The 13,960-nt window shown below is 39.9% G+C and overlaps 1 protein-coding gene across 2 annotated transcripts; it reads left to right on the forward strand.

The window, feature by feature from the left end:
- Positions 1 to 84: 84 nt before the first annotated feature.
- Positions 85 to 11,205, forward strand: CUNH8orf37 (chromosome unknown C8orf37 homolog). 2 transcript variants are annotated; one of them, XM_039348653.1, is made up of 6 exons: positions 92 to 337; positions 5,267 to 5,363; positions 5,497 to 5,567; positions 7,139 to 7,204; positions 8,437 to 8,532; positions 9,488 to 11,205. In XM_039348653.1, the coding sequence occupies exons 1-6, from the start codon at positions 165 to 167 to the stop codon at positions 9,645 to 9,647; spliced, it is 663 nt and encodes a 220-aa protein (XP_039204587.1). In that variant the 5' UTR covers positions 92 to 164; the 3' UTR covers positions 9,648 to 11,205. The 2 variants fall into 2 exon arrangements, with proteins under 2 accessions (XP_039204588.1, XP_039204587.1); XM_039348654.1 differs by lacking the exon at positions 7,139 to 7,204 and having other exon boundaries at positions 85 to 337.
- The last annotated feature ends 2,755 nt before the right edge of the window (positions 11,206 to 13,960 follow it).

Consider the following 13,960-nt stretch of genomic DNA (forward strand, 5'->3'; position numbering starts at 1 on the left):
TCATTCACTTTGTCTTTATACTTCAGTTTATTAACCAGATTTTGGAAAAGATGAGGCGCCTAGGGGGCGTGGCCAGCATGCGCGCGGCTTTCCTCTCCGCCTACTATTCGTTACCGTGGCGATGGGACAGCGCGCCAGCGTGCGAGTGGCCGAGACTGGCTAAGATGGCGGATGACCTGGATGCGTTGCTAGACGAAGTCGAGAACAAGTTCTGTCGTCTCTCGAGGCGGGATTACTCGGAACGGCTCCGAGCCAGCCAGGGGCGGAAAAGGGACCGCCTTCTCGAGAAGGAAGAAGAGGCGGAAGCAGAGGCAGCCGCGGCGGGGGAGCGAGCCAGGTGAGCAGTGCGCATGCTCCAGCCTTCCCCATCTCTCCCGAGTCTCCAGCTCTTCGGTCACTGGGGCTGAGAGGAAAAGACAGGTGGCAGGGAATTGGAACACTTCCGGTGCCTCAGCGATGCCGTCCCCAACCTGGCACCCTCTAGGTGGGTTGACCTATGATTCCCAATCAGCTCCCAACACACCGGAAGCCCAGGCAATGGAAGAAGGATTCCCTATTTTTAATGCATGTCTATGGAGATTCTCAGTCATCCAGGTCATGATTGTCAAAGATGCTTTTTCAGGAGGTAACTGGACCTTCTTGTTTTTCTTTGAAGACGTTTCGCTTCTCATCCAAGAAGCTTCTTCAGCTCTGACTGGATGGTGGGGAATGGAAGGATTATGCAAGGAATATTATATTTATGTCTGCAGGGAATATTAGTCGGCAAGGAATATCCAGTTAGAGCTGAAAAAGCTTCTTGGATGAGAAGCGAAACGTCTTCAAAGAAAAATAAAGTCCAGTTGCCTCCTGAAAAAGTACCTTTGGGATTATTTAATGCATATTATTCTAAACCTTGTTATAAGCACACATAGGAGTAAGTCCTTTTGAATCCAAGGAGAGTTTCTTCTGAGTTAATGATTTCTTTAAAAGATTCACAAGTTCTTTAGTTTTGGAAAAGGCCATCAACAGCGGTCCTATTTATTAGGAATGATGCTCAGAGCTAGCATATGGCAGTGCTCAATCAGAAAGCAAAGGGGAAATGCATAATTCTATGATTTTACCCTTTTGTGTCTTTGTGGATTTTGTCCCAACCACCAATAATTCATTCTATGCAATTGTTGCTACCCTTTTGGGTTCTGCTTCATACTAATAATGTTCAGAAGCAGCATGTTTCTCCCTTTTCTCTCTGCTTCAGGCAATTCAACTCAGTGTCAGTCTTGTCAGGTTAAAACTTATTTCACTTTCATGGCATCTTTTAGTAGTCTTTCTATAGAAGCAAATATCTCTGTTGGCACTATTAATATTAATGTCTGAGTCCATTTTTCAAAAATATCCTTCAGTATGTGCAATGTTAAAATATATTTTGTTTTATTCTGTAATTGTAAGTTGAATGTATAGTATGTATTCTTCATTGTTATCTTTAGTTCTTTCCAAGTGTCTTATGTTTTTTCAAAGTTTATCATTTTTTAAAATCAAAACAAAAGAATTTTCCCAGAGATTTTTTTATAATTAATTCCAAAATCTTATTTCAAATTTGTAATAGTCCATTTTTCACTTTCTAAAATCAAAGTTTTAATTGCCCTTTTGCTGTTTATTCTAAAAAAGAAGAAATTAAGCCCTTAGAGTAGTATTTAAAACTAAGTATTCAAGGAAATTCACCCAGTGCCATGAAACCTGTCAGTGCAAAAGTTTCTAATAACCAAAAAGCAGTTAAGAAGCAATTTCAAAAGAGATTAGAAAAGTATGAAGTATGTGAACTTAGTCATCTTTTAAAGGGGCCAACCTCAGTATGAACAAGATGGCTATTCCCTCATCTTCAGAGTTCTAAAAGTGCTAGAGATGGCTCTGCTGCTGCAGTCTCTTACAAAGTCCAGCTGTCTGGGGGGGGGGTGTTGGGTTTGCATGATCTCAAGTCTTCTCTTTGTCTAGAGAGGTTTCAAGAAGCCTATCTACCCATCAGCTCTTCATTCTGCCATGTTCATTGGCTCTTTTTGCAGAGCCATCTTCAATCCATCATGCTTTCCTTCAGAAGTCCATGGGTTTTTCTTTTGATGTACTTGTTCCTATACCAACCTGTGTATTACATATAGGTGTATACCACGGGCTGGCAACCTGCGGCTCCGGAGCCGCATGCGGCTCTTTGAGCCATCTCCTGCGGCTCCGGAGCCTCCTCCTCCCCCCTCCCCCTCCTTCCTCCTGCTGCCCCCCCCCCAGTCTTCAGTCCTGGCTGGGGCGGCAGGAACATCACTTCCTGGGCTGTCAAGCCGGCCACGTGTCTGCCCGGGCCAGGTGGCAGTCCTGGCTGGGGCGGCGGCCGCGTCTCCCCAGGCCGGGCTGGGTGGCAGGGGGACATTGCTTCCTGTGCCGTCCCTGGGCCACTCACCCGGCCATATGTCTCCCTGGGCCAGGCAGGCTGCAGCAGGGGGGCATCACTTCCTGGGCCGTCCCCAGGCCATTCCCTAGGCAGCCGAGCTCACCATGCATCTCCCCGGGCTGGTCCGTGGGGTCCCGGGCACCTTTCAGCGACTTTTACCGCCTCCTGCCTCCGTCCCCTCCCTGCCCCTTTGGCGCCGTCTGCCTTTCTTTCTCTCTCTCTCTCTCTTCATCTGGAGGGAGGGGCAGAGGAAAGAGAGAAAGAGAGAGGGTGACTTGTTCGGGCAAAGAACCAGTGGGGGACCAGGCAAGCTAAGTCAAAAGACACGGAACGTTTGTGCTAGCTTCTCCCGAACCCTTGTTATCCCTGCCACAAACTCAGCTCATCCGCCCTCACTCTCTCCTCTCTGCGAACGAGGCTGCTTGCTTCAAATGGTTTGCTACCGAGGCCTGGGAGCCAGGCAGGCGGGTAAGTCTCGATCGCAGTATTTTGTTGCTGTTGTTTTGCGCACGCGTGGCGCTGGTTGGGAACAGAGCCAAGCAAGCTCTGTGGTTGGAAGTCCCTGCAGCTTAGGAGCCAGGATTTCCCCCCTCTCAGTCCCAAATCCCAAGCAGGATTCACCACTTCGGGATTGGAAGTGAGCTGCGAGGAGACGGTCTGTCTCTTTTCCTCCCCTGCTCCCTTCCGCGCCGGCTACTGAGGCTCCCTGCTGGGTGCAGTCGGCTTGAAGCGGAGGAGGGGGAGGGGCCTTTCAAAGCGTGACATTGCAACGGATGGGACAGCCTTTCAGGAGGGTGCGGATGAACTGTAGCTCTCCAGATATTGCTAACATACAGCGTTTGCTGTCCCTGCCGCAGAATTGATGAGAGGTGCTGGCATTTCTCTTTGTCAGAATGTGATGAATCTACATTGCCCATCTCTAAAGGAGGAAGTTAAATGTTTTGGTAGGTGAACTGGTTCTGTTAGTAAAGGGGGGGAAGGTGAAGAGAAAAGAGAGGGAGAGAGAGAGGAAAGAGGGAGGAAAGAAAGAGAAAGAGGAAGAAAGAGAAAGGGAGAGGAAAGAGAGAGGGAGAGGGGAGAGAAAGGAAAGAAAGAGAAAGAGGGAGAAAGAGAAAGGGAGATGAAAGAAAGGGAGAGGGGGAGAGAGAAAAGAGGAAGTGAGAGGGGGAGAGAGAGGAAAGAGAAAGAGGAAAGGGAGAAAGGAAAGAAAGAGGAAGAAAGAAAGGGAGAGGGGGAGAGAGAGGAAAGAAATAGAAAGAGGAAGAAAGGGAGGAAAGGGAGAAAGAGGAAAGGAAAGAGGAAAGAGAGAAAGGAAGAAAGAGGAAAGGAAAGAAAAAGGAAAGAGGAAAGAAAGAAAGGGAGAGGGAGAGGAAAGGGAGAGAGGAAAGAGGAAAAAGAGAGAAAGAGAGGAAAGAGAAAGGGAGAAGAAAGAGGAAAGAAAGGAAGGGAGGGGAAAGAGAAAGAGGGAGGGGGAGAGAGGAAAGAAAGGAAAGAGGAAAGAAAGAAAGCGAGAAAGAGAAAAGAGAAAGGGAGATGAAAGAAAGGGAGAGGGGGAGAGAGGAAAGAAATAGAAAGAGGGAGAAAGAGGAAAGAAAGAAAGGAAGAAAAGAGAAAGGGAAAGGAAAGAGAAAGAGGGGGAGGGGGAGAGAGAGGAAAGGAAGGGAGAAAGAGAAAAGAGAAAGGGAGAGGAAAGAAGGTGAGGGAGAGGAAAGAAATAGAAAGAGGGAGACAGGAAAGAAAGGGAGAAAGGAAAAGAAGAAAGAGAAAAGAAAGGGAGAGGAAAGAAAGGGAGGGGAGAGAGGAAAGAGGAAAGAAAGGGAGGGGAGAGAAAGGGAGATGAAAGAAAGGGAGAGGAGGAGAGGAAAGAAATAGAAAGGGAGAAAGAGGAAAGAGGAAGAAAAGAAAGGGAAAGGAAAGGAAAGAGGGAGAAAGAAAAGAAAGGGAGATGAAAGAAGGGGAGGGAGAGAGGGGGGGAAGAAATAGAAAGGGGGAAAGAGGGAGAAAGGAAAAAAGGGAGAGAGAGGAAAGAAAGGAAAGAGGAAAGGGAGAAAGGAAAGGAAAGAGGAGAGAAAGGGAGAAAGGAAAGAAAGGGAGAAAGAGGAAGGAAAAAAAGGGAGGGAGAGGAAAGGGGGAGAGAGTAAATAGAAAGAGGGAGAAAGAGGAAAGAGAAAAGGAGAAGAAAAAGAGAAAGGGAGGGAGAGGAAAGAAAGGGAGAGAAGAAAGGGAGGAAAGAGAGAAAGGTGGGGGAAGTGCAAGTGCCCCCCCCCTCTCTCTCACACACACACACAGGGGGAAGAAGACTAGCAGACCAAGGGCAGAAAGAGGGAGCGGGAGAGGGAGAGAGAGAGAGAGATCCTTTTGACATCTAAAATGAAGATAAGACTGCATATATACATATATATATGGATATATGCAGTCTTATCTTCATTTTAGATATCCAAAGGGTTTTGCGGCTCCCTGTGTTTTGTTTTCAGTGGGAAACGGGTCGAAGTGGCTCTTTGAGTATTTTGGGTTGCCTACCCCTGGTGTATACTATATGAGTATACTGTATTTTACTGATGATACTATATTTTAGATTCATACACTGTACAGTACAAGTCTACAGTACAGGTGTTGTGGCCACAACATTCAAATTGTTGACATTTTCCTTTTCCACATTTCCCTGCTTTTTATCCTACCTAAACTATTGAGGAATTCTGCAAAATCTCAAAGCTTGCAACCTTTTTTGTTGAATTATGATTAACTCTTAAATAAAGGTAATGTGAGGGGAATGGGGTTTTTTGTTGAGTGGGCACTTGGTATGACTACATTTTTTTTTACCCAGTGATGCTTCTCTTCCATTTTCTTCTTTAGATTTACCAAAATATTGACAAAAGGAGCCAGTGAAGAAGAGGATATTGATGAAATAATTAAGGATATAGATGAAAGTACTTATATCAGAAATTTCACAGTAAGTAATCTCTGCGAAAAATAAAACACATTGATCAATCAGAGTCAGCAGGGACTCTGGGGTTATGCTTTTTTCCTAACCCTTCACCTGTACAACTGGTTAAGTGGCCCTTTGTTCTCTTTGTTTTTGCTAGAAACAAACTCCTAGATTATTCTGCTCATCATCTGAAAATAACAATACCTCTATTCAAACCCTTGGTAAGAAGTAAGTAAGTTTTACAACTAAATATATAGTGCTTAGTAAATGGCTATCTTAAATTTCATTGCATTTGCAGTCAGTCAAGAAAGAGATGTTGGGTTGGATTCAGAATTAGATACACTTAGATTCCATCCATTATTGTTGCATCTCTTTTGCAACAATTGTATGCATAAGCATTCAAAGTTGAATAAGGAAAGCAACAGAATATGTGGAAGGAAGTGAAAGCAGGGAAAATGTGATTATTTCAGCTATATATACTCAGTCTAAGTTGCAGTCACTCCATCTTCCCATAAGCATGCTGAATAAAAATCTGGAGAAAAGGGTGGCAAATTAGATATCTGGGTGGATGGATGGACTGATAATAATCTTATATGTAGAAATAAAATTTATTATGAATGGTGGAATTTCACTATAAAATATACCTGGCTTTACAACAGTAAGTTTTGCTGAGTTCAGTGGAACTCATTCTCAGATAATTATACAGCTTCAGTTAGAGTAGACCAGAAAACACAGGGCCATTTGGAATTTTGAAACTGTTATAGACACAAAATAGTTTCAATTATGGCTGCATCCATCCTTACAATGTCCATATAGCAGAAGGCAAAAGATTAGACTAGATTAGCTTCTAGGTTATCTGGGGCCTAGAGACATGTGAAAATACAAGCTGAGGACAGGATTTTGGTTTATAGCATCCCAGCTTCTTGTTCATATTTTTAAATTTAAGAACATCATAGATATTTAAAGAAAACAGGGTTCAGTGGGCATAAGGAATGTGCCAGCAGACATGCTTTTTCTTTCAGGTGTCAGCTGGGGAACCAGATGACAAATAGATCACGAACTATTGATAGATTTTTGGACAATCTCAAATGGAACAGTATTTTTTTTAAAAAAAAAAATTCCTAATTGTTGGAATCATGACAACAACAAAATGACTCAATGTCTCCTGAAATTATACAGTTAAATATATACAGTGAAAAGGGAGAGTAACAAAAGGATTTTGTCTGGAAGAGTATTATGGATTTAGTTCAATTCTAATTTTGAGCATAATTGTAAATAATACCTCATTCTGATAAAGCTATGTTCTAGAACATTCCCATAAGTTCCTATAAGTTAAGAGTCTGATCACCCCTAAGGCTGGTCAGATTCTATAGAAAATATGAGTTTGGGGCAGGATCTGAAAGCAGTAAAAAAAAGCTCTATTAGGTTTTTCTGGGCAATAGTTCCAAATATACGAACCAGCAAAAATCACAACACTTTATTAACCAATCTAGTCTGGATCCAGCTCTGCAGCTCTGATAGTTTTCTAAGTGCTCACATCATTTATTATTTCAGCTCTGCTTGATATTTTATGAGTAGTAATTTAATTTCATAATTTAATCTATAGTAGTATTTGGTGATTAATAGGCACTTTTTGGCATTTCATAAATAAACATAAACCTATTCTGATTTGTCACGCTTTATCATTCTTCAAAGCTGTTGAAAAGTTTTCCCTAGATACTATGATAATAAAAACTAAGAAATAAAATATTTATAATGTGACTATAGTTTTTAAAGACTCCTAATTTTAATTCTGGTAGATGTTGCCCAGTATACCTTGGTGGAAGCACCGCACCATATGGTATTGGAACAAATATTTCACAGAGGTATGATGTCTTTTTTAATATTGCTAATCATGTTAATTCTATCTCACAACATGAAGGAATCTAGGTGCTGCTTCTATTGAGTTTGCACATTCACCATCTAATATAATGTAGAGCAGGGGTGGACAGACTTTGAGAAGTCAGGGTTGCAACACTGGAAAACTTCAGAACTGGTTCCCAAATGCTGCCTTAGCAGGGCTTTTTTAGAATTTTCTATTCTTCATGATAATTGTGGATCTGTTGCAATTTTATTCCTATCCATATAGTGGAACACACTCTCAATTTAGCTTTTGTCTCAGCTTGAGGAGATACAGCCTGGATATTAGAGAAATTTCACTTACTATAATGTCATGGCTAGACCATCTTGTGCTAAAATCTAAAGGCTTTTACCAACTACAACACCATCACAAATGGCCAGACAATGGTGTCTGCAGTGTAGGTCTCTATAGCAGAGACCAATTATCGTCATGCTTTGCTGTCTCAGTTCAGGACCTGGTTTGGACAGAGATTCATATATGATCTCCCAATAGAATGTGAGAAATGAATAGATTTTGTTTGATCTTCCATAAGTTTTTTTATGTTTCTTGGCCGTAATATTTTCCTAGACCATCTCCATAAGTTGGGAATAAAGTAAGGGCCACTGTGTTACAGTGTTTCTGTTTCTTGTTTGAAGGGTGTCACAGAAAGTATAGAGTGATGGTGCCTCTCCGGAGGCATTGTGGGTTTTCCAGCTGAATAGCACCAATATGTAGATAACACATCACTACTTATCCATAAACATCTGACTCAGGACAGGCTCCGCACATCCTGAACCAATATCTACGGATATTGTATGTGATAAACTAAGACTGAATCCGGATAAGATGATGACTTTGTTTATGGTGATTCTTCAGTTTTGGAATCGGATGGTTAAATATTTTAAATGGGATCATCCTCCTTCAGAAAGAGCGTATATGTAGTTTGGGAGTATCTAAATCATTATTATTGGAGAGCCAACTGACCTCAATAGCTACATAAATACCTCACAGGAAAAGGTTGTACTTGTCCCCATAAGACTAAGCTACTTCCAGTCCAAACCTGTCCAATGTCCTTACTAAATTGATTTATCAATGAAAAAAGGAAAAGTTAACTGAAAAACAGTTGTTAAACATTTCAACATTTCAAATTACTGTAATGGAGGCCTCATATTCTTTTTAAATAAACCAGTGACATTTGTCTTTTTTTTCTTTCAATAGAACTTGTGATCAGTTACGTTGCACTGCATGTGACTTCCGTGTTTTGCATTACAATGACTATCAATGGGACAAATCATGTGATTACCTCTTTTTTAGGTAAGTATTATGGACAATATCAGGAGTTCTAATTGTATTCCCACTGAAAGTTTATTTGTAGGTTATGCCAAATTATTTTTAATACAACAGATATTTTTAGCACAGATATTTCCCTTTCTCCCTTGTGGGCAAGATAAATTTTGATTATGGTTCTCATGTCATATCATGTTTGGTTTTGCCTACTTGCAGTCCTAAACACATTTACTAGAGACTAAATTCAGTCAAGTCAAGTAGTAAGAGAGAGTTTTTTTAAGTGTATGTGATTATGATTAACTCATAAATACATGGAGAAATTATTCCTATAATATAATGTCAGAATTATGTATGTACAACGGCATGGGGTTACTCTTTTTAATATACAGGAGCCAATAAAGAATTGTTCCACTTTCAGAATATTTGGTATGCAATATTGATTTTATATCAATGGTTTTCCATTGAAGGAACAAGAGAAGAATTTTGGTCTCCATCGAGATGATGAAACTATTGGCCAGACTATTTAGGGTGGTGGTGAATTGCAGCTCTGCAATATCTAGAGGTTTTTCTGCTTTGCAAAGAAAGCAGAAAGTTTGCTTATGCCCATCAAGAGAGACTGTTGTAAATTCCTCCAATAAGCCTGTCTATGGAGATTCTCAGTCATCCAGGCCATGGTTGTCCCAAATGTACTTTTTCAAGAAGCAACTGGACTTTCTTTTTTCTCTTTGAAGACATTTCCTCCCCATTGCAGCTTCTTTGCATGCCTAAACACACATATAAACAATAATACTTCTGAACAGTAGCACTGATTCCAGAATCAACTGAAATTAAACAGAATGAAAGTCAGAAGTTGACAAAACTGGAGATTCACACACACTTTCTATGAATGAAAGTACTTCTACTCAGTGTCTCTTTTATTTAAGCAATGATACTTGAAAACCATGCAAAAACTCAGCCGAAATAAAATGTTCTTAATTCTTAGGAATAACATGCCTGAATTCAGCAAGTTGAAAACAAAGATGTTACTGAAGAAGGGATCACGGGCCTATGCCTGCCAATGCACTTGGAGATCTATAGATGAATTAACAGATCTCACTATGGACCGACAGCTCCGTTGGGTTTGTAGTAAACATATTGGCTGATGTTGGCTTGCTTTCTGCAGTATCCACTTCTGTATGAAAAGCATCTGTTCATTGCTTGGCACCATGTAGGGTGCACCAAGGATGTTCTATGTTTATACTGCTGTTCCAGTATAAAGTGAGCATTTTGCCTCATAAACTTACTAATTTGGCTATACGTGCTCAGAGGCTTCCTTCTAATTGCTGATAGAACCAAGCTAGCAAAATTGTTTTAGTTAAAGGTTATGTTGATAAAGCTCTTTGGATTTGATAGCTCCTTCAGTTAATACCAACAAAAGAATAATAAAACTGAAAAGAAAGAAAAGATGTGAAATAAAATCCTAATTTTTTTGACTAGAGCACTAGTTTAAAGTAAAAAGTCTGTTATGGTGTTTGAAATTTAAAATATTCAGACGCAATATATTTCAAAGGAGATTCTGACAATTCTGTTTTTATCCAACTGTTGTTATAGTCAAATTAATGCAAACCTGCAGCAGTATTGCCCTAAAATGTGTATGAGAAGCTGAATTATTCAATTAAAATAGGCTAGTTGAAACGGACAGGAAGACACTGTAGATCAAAAATTCTGAACAGCATAAATGCTAGGTACAAACTTTATTCATAATGTTGTTTCAGTGCCTACACACATGGAAGTAAGCCCCACTGGCACTTGCTTTCAAGTAAACATGTTGAATTGGGCTATACAGTGTTTATGCTCATCTCACTATCTGGTCATCTTGCAAAGTTTTTCTAATAATGAGCATTAGTAGCCAAAAGGTTTTCTGAAATAATATTTTGAATCAGCTATTCTTTGTGAAAGGCACAAGTATGCATAAAGTTACATGGAGGATGATTTCATCTTACAGTTGCTATACAGCATTTAAGCTAATCACATTTGAGCGCTTTGTTTTAAAATCAAAATTTTATACAAAGGTTGTCCTGACTTACTGTATCTGTTTTCCTCTTCTTAAAAAATAATTGCATCATGATTTGTCGAGTTGTAATGACCTAATGTGTCCTAAATGTAATTCTTGTTTAAATATTGTTTTTTCAACTTGTAATATGTTACATCATCCAATAATATGCTCATTTTTCTGTGGCACTGAAAATTTAGAAATGGATTGTAATTTAAAGATTTATAACAGGCCAGTAGTACACCAAGTGACTGAAATAACATTATGCTAAAACAATAGCTATTGTTCATTATCAGAAACACATTAAACACAATAGGTACCATTGATTTCAGCTTTTTTAATAACGTGGCATATGTTTAGAATTATAGCACAAAAAAATTTGGTATTGTAATACAAATTATACAAATAAAATCTGTTTAGAATCATACTACAAATAAATTAATAGTTAAAACTACCACATGGAAATCAGTCCATCAGATTTTTTTCTGTAATGCTACAATAATTAAAGTATATTCTTGGTATTTTCAAGTAAAATTATTCTGTTTTTATCAGTTGCTTAATTCATTTTCGTTTATTGGCCCCGATGATACAGTATTACTTAAATTATAGAATGTTCCATATAACTGCACTATTATTAATAATAATAAAAGATAATACAGATAATACAATAACTGGCCATGAGTCACTTTTTTCAGTGCCATTGTAATGTCATACAGTCACTAAACCAATGGTTTTAAGTTGAGGACTACTTGTGTAGGTGCCTCTCATGGTGTTAATGGTAGATGTCGAGGCAAAGTAAATATATGGGCTTGTGGCAGGGACTGGATCCCATATTGGCATCATCCTGTTGTTTTTGTTGCTAAGAATCTACACCAAATTGAAAGGTTGCCTGTATGCAGGTATGGGCCTATCACCTAGACCAGGAGTAGGCAACCTTGGCTCTTTTATGACTCGTGGACTTCAACTCCCAGGAATTCTGGGAGTTGAAGTCCATGAGTCATAAAAGAGCCATGGTTGCCTACCCCTGACCTAGACCCTCAGAAAGTGCAATGTCACTGTCCAATATGGATTGTAGCTTATTAATAATGAGTTTAAGTGGCTTGAGCAGTGAACTGTAGATAACAAGTAGTGGTGTTCTGTTTCTGTGTTCAGCTTTTAATAGTTCATCCTTGGGAATTGATGTAGCTGTTTTGATTTGTCTGTTAATCTCCTTAGGTAAACAATTTTCTGAATGCCTGGTTTAATTCCCCCAGTTGAGCTTCTCTGTCAAGTAAGTCAGAACAAATCTGTTCGTAGCATAGAGCCTGAGCACAGATAATTAATTTGGTGGTGTGTTCTGGATAGAAACTGAAAATATTTAGGTCTTCATGTCAATCTGTACATTTCTTTTATAACATGGTATTTATGTCACCATTGTGTGGTTTTTGATAACATCAAGGAAGTGCACTTGTTCCACAGACAGATCTAGGCTAAGGTTGATGACAGGGTAGAAGTTCAAGTCATGATGGAATTCGATGAGGAATTCATTTCCATGGGTCCAGATGATGAAAGTCTAACCAATAAACCTCCGGTAAACAAAAGGCTTCACTAAATCTAGCAAAATAGAAGTAGTAAAACAATAGAATTACCAAAGATACTGTACATATTTTATGTTGTGAGATTGCATCTTCTCCTCCCCTAACCCATTTCTCCAATTTTAATCATGTTCATATTTGTTTATTTGTTTGTAAATTTAAGTTGCCCATCTCCCCCAAAAGGGGACTCGGGCAGCCAACCACAATATCCTTGTTCTTCAGTTGTTGTTGGAAATACAAAAGAACAGATACCAATTAGCAGTAATTTTGCAAGTAGTTTTAAGATTTAGGAAATAAAAAGTGTGAGAGGAAACAAACGGTCCATTTGTTGCTTAGAGAAAAATACTTAATTCACAAATGTATGGAATGTATGTATGTATTTTTACAGACGGTAAAAATAGCATGTTTCCTTCATAATGCAGCACAAGTGGTCCTCAACTTATGACCACAATTAGGACCAGAATCTTGGATGTTGAGTGAAGGGGGTCATTAAATGAGATGTCATGTGACCACTTTGCTCAATGACCACAGTCTTAGCACTCCCGGTTTTCGTTCTAAGCAATCTCACAGGTCATTAAGCAGACTAAGTTCCAGATAAAAGGGGTGGGGAAGATTGGGTACGGGCTCTGCACATGTTGGAGTGCTGCTGCAGTGCAATGAAAAGCTGCCTCAGCTCAAGAGGCCTCAGCCAACTATCCAGATCACAGGTGCATGGAAAATGCCCTACTTTCCTTTCCTTTTTTTCTCCAGCTGTTGACAAGCACGCCCAGCCTATGCGAGACACAGCCTTCTTGCCAAGGCCACGTCACGCCATTCTCACGATCCATCAGAAAACTCCTTCAAATTGTACAATTTGAAGAAGGAGGTGTCTGAAGCACTACGAGCATAGAGCCTGTTCTTGCAGTGCTTCAGAAGCCTTTTTCTCCAAATTTTTCCTTTTCCTGATGTCTAGGTTGCTGCAGTGCATTTGTATTCAACTGAATAATGTTCTTACACAGTTCTTCTTATGGAAAGTTGGATTGTTACTTTAGTAATGGAGCATTTGTTTGGTGTGTATTGTTTTTCTATAGACTTCAGTTTCTGATTTACTATCATTTTCCTCTGCTGATGGGAACATCCAGGAAGGGTGGTGTATTGCTATTTTATTCTTCCCTTATGGGTTTTATTCCTTTGAAGATACTGTAGATAGTTTCATGTGGCTTGTCTAGGTATTCCTTTTTTTATTACAACAAAGGTATCGTCCACATACCGGATCCATGCTTTTGGTTATTTATATGTGTGGGAGTGCTCTAGTGTCTAGTTTCTAGACGCTGCAGTACATTCTCTGCTATGAGCCGTGAGAAAGATGACCCCATGAGTGTTCCTCTGATTTGTTGGTAAATTTGTATATTTGTCCATCAATCAGAAAATAGGTAGTGAAGCAGAGGTTGATGACTTCCATGATTCCAGTAAATTTTAAAGTCGATTCTGGGCAGCACATTTACATGGAAAAGAATGTTCCTGTAGAGGGCAGTCTTATACTGAACTTGATCTACTGTACTTCATTTTCAGTATAATCGGAATTCCTCCCTCAAGCCATTCCACAAACTGTCAGGTTAATATGAATACAGCATTATGCATTCAGGATTTTTGTAACACAAATATGTCAAACACATTACCCAGTCTACCTAATAGAATTGTTATGGGATATAATTGAGAAGGAAATAAAATGTATCCTGCCTTGAACCACTGGGCCCAGAACAGAGCCCTGGGGCACCCCACTACACATTTCCCTCCATGTAGATGCAGTTCCATTGAGGACCACACACTGAGTATGGCCGGTCAGCCAGCTACGAATCCATCTGGTGGT

Source organism: Crotalus tigris, unplaced genomic scaffold, assembly GCF_016545835.1.
Source record: "Crotalus tigris isolate CLP2741 ecotype Arizona unplaced genomic scaffold, ASM1654583v1 scf7180000018168.854452, whole genome shotgun sequence".
NCBI classification, from domain to species: Eukaryota; Metazoa; Chordata; class Lepidosauria; order Squamata; family Viperidae; genus Crotalus; species Crotalus tigris.

Excerpts from the sequence above, each read along its gene's own strand:
- CUNH8orf37 (XM_039348653.1), top strand. The coding sequence starts at position 165 with ATGGCGGATGACCTGGATGCGTTGCTAGACGAAGTCGAGAACAAGTTC. Across the intron at positions 338-5,266 it reads GCGGCGGGGGAGCGAGCCAG|ATTTACCAAAATATTGACAA; the intron begins GTGAGCAGTGCG and ends TTTCTTCTTTAG. Across the intron at positions 5,568-7,138 it reads ATTCAAACCCTTGGTAAGAA|ATGTTGCCCAGTATACCTTG; the intron begins GTAAGTAAGTTT and ends TAATTCTGGTAG.